Source organism: Cephus cinctus, unplaced genomic scaffold, assembly GCF_000341935.2.
Source record: "Cephus cinctus unplaced genomic scaffold, Ccin1 Ccin1_scaffold0564, whole genome shotgun sequence".
Taxonomy (NCBI): Eukaryota; Metazoa; Arthropoda; class Insecta; order Hymenoptera; family Cephidae; genus Cephus; species Cephus cinctus.
Window position 1 is genome coordinate 806,809 of NW_014333216.1, and position 11,389 is coordinate 818,197.

Genomic DNA, 11,389 nt, shown 5'->3' on the forward strand with positions numbered 1-11,389 from the left:
GGGGGGGGGGAGATGATGGGGAAATAAATGGCACGAATAATTTTAGATTTTTCTTTTTTCATATCACACACAATAAATTACCGAAAGACCCATTGAACGGGTTCAGCATCCTTTTTATTATCGAACGCCTAATATTTCGAGTGACGCGCGAGGAATATCGCACCTCAAGCGAATTTCGTGCAAGTACCTCGACCTCCAGGCCTGTTTGGAAACACGTGGACGGCGACCGTTGCCAAATTTCATTGCGGATGAGTCACACGAGCGTAATCGCAAGTGGGAGGAGGATACGTGCGAGATACGGCAACGTCGGTGGCTCCGCGGGCTGCACTCTGGAGATTTTTGCGCGGCATTAGAAATAGTTTGGCCATGAGACCATCGGTGCTACGACGTCGAGAGAGGCCGCCGACCGACTCGAGGCCGTCGCACACGAGGCTTTCTAACTTACCAAGCCCGGCGACGCGGATATGACGTAGCTCCAAGTCACTCCGCCTCCGAAGACCCCGTCGGTGGCATCGCGAGCTTTGCCGAATCCTGGACGCTTATATGCTTGGCAGTGGTCTCTCAGTGTCGGGCGTAACCGAACGCGCACCATTGCGCGCTGTGTAGGTTATGAAATTCGATTTCCTGCTTTCTTACGCCGACGAATGACACCCCGAAAGGAGTTCGATATGGTCCCACGGGAGCGCCAGGCCCTTTTCTTGTAGTTCCTGGAAGCGACGCTGGCGTTGCTGTCGCCGATGTCAGCGCCCCAAACGGTCGGAATGCCGAACGCAGACCACCGTCCACTTTTTATTGTCAGTTATGCCGACCGCCAAGCCAAAGGGAGGCTACGCGCGGCAGGCTCTCCCGAGTATATAAGAGGGGTCGTTATTTTATTTTTCGGCAAAATGGTAAACACCTTGCTCTCGGAGACGTTGCCGCGACCATGCCGCCCTCTCCTTTAACTGTCCGCGTACATATATAGCTGCGCGCAGATAAATCGTACGGCGATTCTCGGAAAGGCCGCAGGTAGACACCGGGATAACATCCCAAATGTTATTGTACTCTCGATTCTTACTTTTCGGTTCGACCTGAACAACAATAAAATTGACTGAATCGCAAGCTCAGCCAGGTATCCACTCTTTATTCTGTCACCTCCAAATCGTAATAAGTTGGACTCTGATCTCTTTAGCGAAATCATAAGAATATACATTACATGGCATAATTGAGTCATACTAATTGAAACTTTAATACTCATCAAACTAGGGATGGTCACGCCCTCGTATCTTAGTGAAAAATAAAAATCAAAAACTTACAAATGCCACGGGTTAACAACTTCAATACCGTCAGTCAGTCACCCTCTATCCGGCCGGCTGGGCCTTGTACACGGGGGACCGGTCTTACGTTTGAGCAGACAGTTGGCCGCCTGGTTCTTGGTTGCATTTGCCCGTCCAGGTTCGCTCTAACGCACCCTATCTTCAGCATCTGCCTTATACGTGGCCGGGGCTCTGCGTGCGAACCCGTATATCGCGGTGGTTTACAGGCGCGCGTACCACCTCATGATCCGCGGATCGTCCTAGCCACCTGCCCCTTCGTTTCCTTCCAGTGAAGACACCTTGCCCAACCTAACCTAACCACACCAATAGGACCCAGCTACGCGAACCATTTTCGGACCCCTGCGCACATCCTGGGCCCTTCTGGAGTCATCTAGTCGCATCCCTGGCCGAGGCTCACTGTCGGTAGACCCATCGGGTCTGAAAAAATCCAACCTAATGGAATCCATCTCATTCAGCAGAGTTTTACCATAAATCGCATGACAAGCCTTTGGTTACGCTATAAACGGAAATTTTCTGGTGTTGCTGCCCGATATAACTATACTCATTGTCCATAATCATATAACCAGGTACCACCGGGTACACCCTGCAGACCCAACTCGATAGCACCTAGACGAATGTAAAAGTAATAATGAGACTCTAGACTGATAATCTTCGTTACACTTGATGGTACATTTCTCGGTATCCTCATTATGAACTATTCCCGTCTCGGTACAAGTGAGAGGTTACGGTACGCTTCGGTGTAACCAGTAATAGTACTGGGTAAGGGGCCACCCCTGGATATCCATGGAATTTCATGGTGTAAGCAAGAGCCCAAGTAGCGTACACTATATACCTCTTTGGTTCTCCGTGGCATGTTCAACGCGACCGCGGGATAAAAATAAACGCTGGAGCACAAGACATCCACAAATTTATCAAATTCGCTCTCTCTCTCTCTCTCTTCGTCTCTACATCCGTACTTGCCTGCACGTGTCTGTCCCGCGCATATACGGATTGCGTGAGCAATTCCATGCGAGCCCGAGTACACAGGCACTTTCCCGGGAGTCGCGACGTAATAGTTTTGCGGTGAATGAAACAAAAGTGTAGTAGGATCACGACCGTACCCTGTGGGGTCACGTCATTCCGCTCTTTCCTCTAGTCACACACTCGGCTCGTACAATCTCGGCTCTCTCCCTTCCTTTTCCCTCCTTCACGCTTACCGACTATCACGTACTGTTCTCGCCGTGCTCTCTACCTAAGTTATAAAACGCTCCTCCTACTGTTGATCCTCCCTCAGTCATTTTACACATGCCAGATCACGCTCGCCTTACAATGCGCCACGGTACAGTGCGTACGCGTACGCGTACAACGCGAGGCCAACCTCGCTAACAGGCTAACGATCCTGACTTTGTGATTTCATCGTGCACGCCATTTGCGATTCGCCGAGGAACGCCGAGTCTGATATCATGCAGTCCAGGTATCGTCGTCGGACGTAATTCTGAGATCGACGGTATACACGTTAATCGGCCTTTAGGGTTTTGCGATTTAAGTCGTAGCCAAAGGACTCTTGTTGCCACCGACTAACCTTTCAGCAGGAAGCGTTCACGCTCCAATGAACGATCTCCTGCTGTCGCGACTTCTTTTTGACGGTATTATTATATTAGTATTATATATATAGATATATGTGTGTGTGTGTATCACTAGGCGGCCCTAGTCCCAAGCACTGATTTGAAGGTCGTCATGGAATTGTATCGTTTTTACTTACCAAGGACGTATCTAAAGACCGGCCTTTGTGTCGCCGATTGTTTGCAGAGGTGGGAGCAGCTGGTCGTCTCGAAGCTTAAGTGGGAATTGTCGGCTGTCACACCAGGTGATTTCCTTCTGCACATCCTGAGGCGTCTGCCGGTGGATCCTCGTGCTTTGGATTTCCTCATGGTACGGAGACACGCACAGACCTTCATCGCTCTCAGTGCCAGAGGTGAGACATTGCATATATCTTAGTTCGATTATTTACTTTTGCTCTCGTTGCCGCCGTGCTAAGATGTAGATATTTTTTACGCTACTTTTTCTGACCGTCTTACGCTCTACGAGCTTCGTGCGCTCTCGGGTGGACTCGTAACTCGCCGTGAAATCCGCGTACGGTTTGCCCTTCTTTGTCGACCGGGTGAGTCTTAGTTGATTCCGCGAAACGTCCAGAGATGGCGCACCGAGCGCCGTCATTCGAGAAACTCGGAGACGTTCGCGGCGGCGGGTCTCGTGGCTATTAAGGGTTTAAAGATTGTCGTGTTTAAATGCCACGTCGTCCACGGCGCATACGACGTGTACCCGCGTCCTACGTGGCCGGTTGTTATTACAGTCGTGGTGGCAAAAACCCTGCAAGGACTTTCGCAGGCCGACCGGACGGGTTCGTGGTCCGCGATGCATCGAGATTGTTTCTCACGGGCCAAACTAGGCAGTGGACGCCGTGCCGGCTAAAGCAAACGGCGAAGGCCATCTTGTTACCCTGTTGCCACGCTGACCAATTCCATGGAGTCAATGAGCATTAGATTTTACAAAGGGTATTGGACGTTGATACGTTTCTCCGATGGCTGATCGATTGGAGTTCAGTGATATTTAGGGGGACTCTTGTTTGTTACATTTTGTTAATATATCGATACTTCCTGCAAGACTCGTTGCATGACTTTTACGTAATATTCGAATTTCATTAACATGCCCTTGACTTAATTCTCAAGCAATTTTGCACGTGGCATAGGTCATGGTCATCTACCGAGTGGCCTTGTTGCCACACTGGTCAATCTCATCTGTCAATGTATCAAGTAGACAGTAGACGTTATAGGCTGGACACAAATTAGAAATATAACTGTAAATTATCGTATAAAGTAGATGATGCTTAGAACGGTTCAAGGATCGTCGGTAAAACTGAATTTTATTCTGTTAGGGTGAACTTCGTTAGTCGTTATAGTAGACTTCAGTACCGGATCTTGTCGTTTGTAATTTATGCAAACGACAAAACTTTCAAGATAGACCTGCTTTACGAGACTTTGTATTTCAAACAGAGTTCAGCCGAGATAAATTAATCACTGCGTCAAGAATAAAGTGAAATTAGCCAGGCGGTCCTGGAACCTAGCCAAACTTGACATCATTATAAAGAGTGAATTATCAGAGATACGCATGAAAATTTCGAAACTCAGAATTAAGAAATTTACCGAACTCTCATCCAGAGTTCATTCTCATAAGCTCCGGGTATCGCCTTGTTACCTTTTCTATGATTTAGTTAACGGCGTCTGGCACAGATGTCACCCCGACGAAATTCCCATGCGGTTGGCTACCTAAAATGCTCGAGGTCAATCTAGCTGCGCAATAGACATCGAGTGGCCCGTGACTATTATCAAAAGAGGGAGCACGTCAGACAGTGAAGGTCACGAATTAAATGGCAAGACCCAAGTAGCGGTCGAAGTATACATAACTCCATATTGCCCTCGACGACTGGGTCCCGCATTCTCACGGCCCAACCTAACCTAAAAGCCCCGGCAGCACCATTGTCTAATTCCATCGGTAGGGTCCGAAAGCAAAGCGTTTCTCGAGTGCCCTTCCGAGATGCGATCTTCCTCGCGGATTAACGAGCCCCCCACAAACGAAATAATATGTGCATTTGTAATTGGGGCCCTGTACCCCGGGGCCCGATTGTATCGTCGAGGAGCGAGTATTGTTCTCTGGCCCTTCCTTTTCTATCGGGCTTAACCCTTTTTTCCACCCTACTTCTTCCTTTTCATTCCTTTGTACCTCTTCCACCTCAGTTCCCAAACTGACCACAACGTCTGACCATGTCGGTATGTCTACTATGTCTACTACGGTTCATTCTCGATTGTGCTGGTGCATCCCTGCTTAACTGCCTGATACCAGGGGGTCAGCCATCTTCTAAATCCTCATCCACCCCAGTAGTAATATTGTTCAATTATAGTATACGCGGGGTACGGCTCTTATGTCTGATCTATTTCGTGGGGGACCCTGAGTGAGCTCTGGAATTCGCGAGGCGATCGTGTTACGTGCCTTTCTTGATGCAGGCCGATATATACCTTAGGGACGGCAGGGTTGGTCGTTGTAGTTGCGTTATAACTGTTATTACGCGACCCAACCTGACCTCCGTGAGATTCTACAGACGAATCGATCACTAGCACAGTCCTCGCTTTGCCACTAAAAACGAACTAAAAGATTTACATCTCGCCACCTACGTAGAATTACATTCCAGGGATGCGCGCGCACAGTCCTTTGCGTTCAGGGTCGCGCATGCGCGCAACCGGACAATCGTGGTTGTTACCTAGAAAAAGTGTTAAAAATAGAGGAACAATTGTTTGTCTTTGATTAAAAATTCTTTTCTTTTTTTTTCATCATGTTTATTTTTTTCTTTTACTTTTGCAGAATACAAATTTTCCATGTACACACCGAGCATGATCGCGGCGGCGAGCGTCGCGGCGGCTTTACACGGTCTGGATTGGACGGGAAAGAGCGGATACGGATTAGCCGGTCTTCTCGACGAGTTGACTCGCATCACGGCCATCGAGCAGGTAATTCACCCATTTTATCTTTTATCTAGGCTCGGTCGGTAAGGCAGTTGCTATTGACGTTGAAGAAGACGCGCGCTGTTACCAAACGTTTTTTCGTTCCCCTTTTTTTATACTCGTCTGGCACTGTCCTTTATGTCGTTCCCTTGACTCGGATACCGGTGTCTAATGTCCTCCGAGAGACTGTTCGAGGCGAAGCACCATTCATGAACGCCACTAAACAGATGGACGGACGCTGAAAAAGTTCCACGGGAAGCTGAGAAACAGGTGCCGGGCATATGTCTTCCGCAAAAACTCTTCTTCCACCGTCTTCCCTTTTTTAAACCCCCTTTGTCCTTTATTAACGAACGCGTCGCGCCCTCCCCAGCGCCATCTCGCGTTCTCCTTTGGTGTATAAATAAGCAGCTGAATGGCCTCGGCATGGGGCCCCCCGAGGGGCCCACTGTAAAAAGTTCAAATTCGCCACAATACATGTATGTGTGTCTCCAGGATGACAGGAAGTGTCCCTTAGGGTTTCGCCGAAACCCATTAACATTGTATCATTCGCAGTGCCTCTGTATCCCGTCAGATGTCTCTGCCTGACACTCGTTACAATCACCCAGTTAATATCCGAACGTTTCCTGTCTGCCGTAGACATTGTGCACGTCGAATCCTTCTTTTATATAACGTATAAACCAATGAATACTTTTTATCAGGCGTTTAACGATACTTTGCTCTCTTACAGGATTACCTACAAGGCTGTCTGGAGCAGATCGAAGAGATGGTCGCGCAAGCTCGCGGCAGCGGCCACCAGGTGGCTACGGCGGGTTCCGCCAGTGCACCGCAGAGGCCGCTGGGGGACCAGAACACGAGCCAGGAGAAAATTCTGGAACACGAGAAGGCGGGGACGCCGACCGACGTGAGGGATGTCCACTTCTGAGCGCCACGACATCAGGCTGTAATAATGACGCCGAGAACGGGAAAACGGATGTCCCGCCGACGACCAAGGACTAGACGTCTCTAAGATCAAGGAGGACGCCTGGACTAGTCCATCGTGGGAGGTTATTGTAAACGTGAATGCAACGCGACGCCTCGAGAGTAAATAGAAAACGAAAAAAAATTAAAAATTCATTATTAATAACAGCAAGAACAGCAACAACAACAATGAAGAAAAAAAGAATTACGAAGATGTGTGCCGAGTTTACGGGAGAGAAGTGTCAGATTTTCCACTTTCTGCCTCGTCACGGGATTAAACTTCTGCGGCTCGTGCTTTCGGCCAGGAGTCCTTGCCGTTCGTACGCGTTGGTTATCAATAACAAATTAGAGGTTGGTCCTCTGGCCAGAAATTACAGTTGCAGGAGTGTCGCGCATGCGCACGGATCCACTTTTGTGGTCACGACCGTGACCCGGACCCACCCGGATCGTAGATCGGCACGTGAAGTCGAGGGAGGCGTGCTGGGGGAAGGCAATGCAATACGCTTTTGAACGCATTACGATTATATAATTAAGATAAGGGAACTTAACTTTTAGCCGAAACAAAAAAAAAACGTAGGTCGTTGTCTACGCTACTACTATTACTGTAACTATACTACTATCACCACTATCACAACCGCTACTACTATAACTACTCAAACACTATTGCTTACTATTTCTGCTGTTACACTACGGTTACACACTACTATTACTACTACTGCTATCACCGTCACTGCCACCGCGTTACACAGTCATTCTACACCGCACGACATATACAATGCATAACACTGCACTCACTACTGTTACTATGATTTTTTTCTTCTTATTTTTTTATTTTTTCCTTTTCGCCCCTCGAAAATGGGAGAACTAGAGCCCCGGAGGTTAACACAGGCTCCGCGCTAAACACAAATAAAAAAAAATGCATATAGTCATATCGAGTCATTTAGCGTTTTGTAAATATGGAATGAATGCGTGTAACGAAGAGAGGGGGGAAGAGAAGAGAATGCGTGTATGAGTAGATATGGGGGAAAATGTAAGAAAAATTGAGCGAAAGAGTAAAAAAAGTTTGAAAGCGATAAGGGTAGGGGCGTATGCTGTTACGTGGAAGCAACGAATGGGTAGTTATATATATATATATATATATATATATATATATATATATATTATATTATATTATATATGTCGCGTATTAACTGCTAATCATTTACCTGTACGAGCAAAGGATTTACGTTTTTTTTTTTCATTTTTAATTTGTGGGTCGGCAGCCAATGCGCTTCTTCTATTCCAGTTCGGTTCCTAGAGCGTCAGCCAGTGCCCATATGTAATAAGTAATATTTTGTGTTTTCATTTCGACAGTTTTTCCTTTTCCCCTTTTGATTTTTTTTTTAATGACAACGCGTTATACTTGGTTTTCAATATTTCGGAAGGGACACGCGAGAGTTCGGATAGTTTTATTTTATTTTTTTTTCTTTCATCCGAGCACAAAAAAGCAAAAAAGCCTGAAGGCGCAAAAGTGCGTGAGTGAGATGCCTTCTGTAAAGAATGGTGCAAAGAGTGAAATTCGGTGCGAGAGAGATAGAGAGAACGGGAACGAGAGTGTGGTTTCGTATGTGTGTATACAAAATTGGATTTTGTTTTGATATCGTGTACATAATCAACAAGAAAAAAAAACACAATAGTCTAGTAAGATCGTGGGTAAGAATTATTTCGTTAGGTTTTTCGCGGTCACCCGCGTGCTATGGGTAACCGCGAGGATTGTGTAAAATAGGCCGATCGTGCGACAAATTATAGCGAGAAGACTGTGCCTGATAAGAAACAAAAAAAGATATGAAGACAAGAAAGGAGGAAAATCAGTAAAAACGAGAGCGAAGGTACCTTGAAAGCTGGCAGTACTTAATTAGGGAGACTCGAGAGGGAACGATATAGCGACACGCCCACTTTTTCTGTTAGAAAAACGAGACCACGCCCCATTTCCCGTTTAAACATTCATTATACGCTCGATGCCCCACCCACAAGTTTACTCAATCTTACAAGCACCTCCCACTGTACTGTTAAGCCACGCCCTAAATATTTTCAGGCATCATATAATTCTGGTACTTCGATTCAGGCAATAATTTAGCCCGAACTTTCCTTTTTTTGCATGTCTCTCGCTCGAGTCTCTCTATACTTAAATGAGCCCAGTGCCACAAGCAAACTAGTTAGTTCATACTGTCATAACCAAATGTAGTACAACCTAGAGAAAGAAAGCGAGTATAATATAATAGTTAAAGAGAATCGCGCGGGTAACGAATAAGAATGGCGATTGTGTAAGCGACGGGATACACAAGGGGAGAAAACGAACACGTGAAAAAATAAAAAAAATGTGAAAAAAAAGTAGAGCGAGGAAAATAGACGAGCGAAAGAGTATGAAGCATTTTTAACATAGCGTTATACCGTATGACTATGTATATCATGGGATGGTTCACGGAAAGTCCTACGGAGCGCGGGAAACATAAGAAAGTTTGAAATTGTCAATCTATCACGTGACCATCCCGTGTAAGCACTGAATAGCATTTAGATCCATAGGCCATGATGACCGCGAAGAACCTAAGCCAAGCTCGACGTCGTATAATAATTTTGGGGTAAAAAGCCGTGAAAATGGGTAGCCGTTTTATTAATAGAAACCCATTATTTTCTTTTTGTACATTTTTAGTAATCTATCTTAAACCTTTAATCGCCTGTCTTGTCGCTCCTTTTTTTTTCTCGATGACGTTGTCGACCCTGGTTTTTTGTTTTCATGGTTCAAGATTCCACGTATGAATGAAGTATCATTTAAGGATATGGAAGAGATCTTTAATGCGTCGATTTTTTTTTTTTTTAAATGCGGCGCCTTATATAAAGAAAGGAACGTTACGTCAGTATGTCGTGTCGCTAGATAATTTTGCTGTCGTTCTTCACAGCATGGACCACTCTATACATATTATAAATACATTAATAACAATATACCCACGAATGTACATCTATCACGTAACGGAGAGTCCATTACTGCCAGATACTTTGTATAATAGCAAATGTGCGTAACGAATGTGTATTTTGATGCCTGCATTTAGAGACGACGTAATTACTCAGATTCGCTGTGGCGCCTTACCGTACCTTGATTTGAAATTGGCCACGGGATGGCAGCAGGCGTGCGTTGGCAAGGTAGATATCTCGTATTTGATACGCAGCGACATATGTAGTACGAGAGAGAGAGAGAGAGAGAGAGAGAGAGAGAGAGAGAGAGAGTGTGTGTGTGTGTGACAGAAGAATGAGCGATGCTGGAGTATCAAATGAATGGCTCAAATGAATTAAGAGGGTTAAAAGAGGGTCCAGTGTCTCTCTCGGTAGGGTCTAAAGCAAATATGCCCATTCTCCTAGGCCAAATCGTGGTCCAAAAAAAAATTTAATTTGCGTTGGATAAAATAACGCGTCATGTATTTTCAAATGGATAATTTTACTTCACTCTTTATTTTTGTTTCCCGTAAAAAATCTGTACCTTTACTATTTTCTTTGTTTAAATACACAAAAAAAGAAATTCTAAGAGATACGCAACAGACGCTTGGCTGATGCTCCGTATAAAGCGATGTATAAGAATTTAATTTGTAGGAATATCAGCTTTTTGTTGTATCTAAAGATACCCATAACTCCATGGTCTATGGTAAAATGAAAATACCGTGACGCAAATTTATTTGTTTCCTTCTTTCGCTCTTTTCTTCGTTCGTTTCTTTTCTTTTTTAATTTAACTTACTACTAAGGATTTTTTAATGGTTATTCGCAACTTGTACTATGTAAATGTTCAGCACCTTTGTACATATCTTGCGCGTTTGTACGGCGCAGAGTCGATTGAGAAATAAAGTATTGGTATTTTATACAATTCTCATTGTCATTTATTTATTTCTGGCATCCGTGACCCCGTAGCCAGTATAAAATTTACTTTTCGATTATTCTCATTCTTCTGATGTTAAAAGTACCCCCGCTTCAGTAGAAGAACGAAAACTAGTAAATTGATTCTGCGCATGCGCCGACTCCCCACTCCGTGCCGCTCGTCCAGCTCACAATCAGTCCAGCTGCTTCTGCCGAACAGCTCCACGGTTTATTGTCGCTCATGACACAGGCACGTGAGGTAGTCGTAACTTTTGAACGGATAGGGCTTGTAGTTCCAAGTCAAGACACAGTGAGCAGATCAGAACAGAAGTGGGTTTAGGATTATAACTATAGTCACTCAAGGGATTTAGTATTTCTTGTATATAAATTAAATTTAACATTAATCATTTTTGGATCTTCAATTAATTTATGTATGCAAGATAGTCAGAAACTGTTTGGGTCTTCTCACAATGACATACGAGGCTGTTACTCATTCCCTATACTGCTCAGTGTTACGGTGGCTGTGCCGCAAGTGTTATGAGCACAAGGCGTAACCAGGGGCACAGGTATCATCGTCATTTTTACATGTTCTTATTAAATCCTAGATCTCTTGCTTCTTTCGCTCATTGCACAGCTGCCGTATCGCTCACGTCACTCGACCACTCAACGAGCAACTCCAATCTTGAGCGAGACCGGTAGTTC

At 45.3% G+C, this 11,389-nt stretch overlaps 1 protein-coding gene and 1 long non-coding RNA gene across 3 annotated transcripts in view; one reads left to right on the plus strand and one right to left on the minus strand.

Annotated features, from left to right (window-relative positions):
• LOC107268510 (G1/S-specific cyclin-D2) overlaps positions 1 to 9,942 on the plus strand; it is an 18,608-nt gene extending 8,666 nt beyond the window's left edge. For both annotated transcript variants that reach the window (XM_025085815.1, XM_025085816.1), the window contains exons 3-5: positions 3,105 to 3,270; positions 5,712 to 5,857; positions 6,579 to 9,942. In XM_025085815.1, coding sequence (XP_024941583.1) covers positions 3,105 to 3,270; positions 5,712 to 5,857; positions 6,579 to 6,773 — 507 coding nt within the window. In that variant the 3' untranslated portion in view covers positions 6,774 to 9,942. The remainder of the gene's footprint in view (positions 1 to 3,104; positions 3,271 to 5,711; positions 5,858 to 6,578) is intronic.
• LOC112494486 lies at positions 73 to 1,395 on the minus strand. The gene is made up of 3 exons (XR_003059927.1): positions 1,296 to 1,395; positions 446 to 1,070; positions 73 to 329 (listed from the first exon to the last, which is right to left on the minus strand). It is a non-coding gene; the product is annotated as an uncharacterized LOC112494486 (long non-coding RNA).
• Positions 9,943 to 11,389: the final 1,447 nt, after the last annotated feature.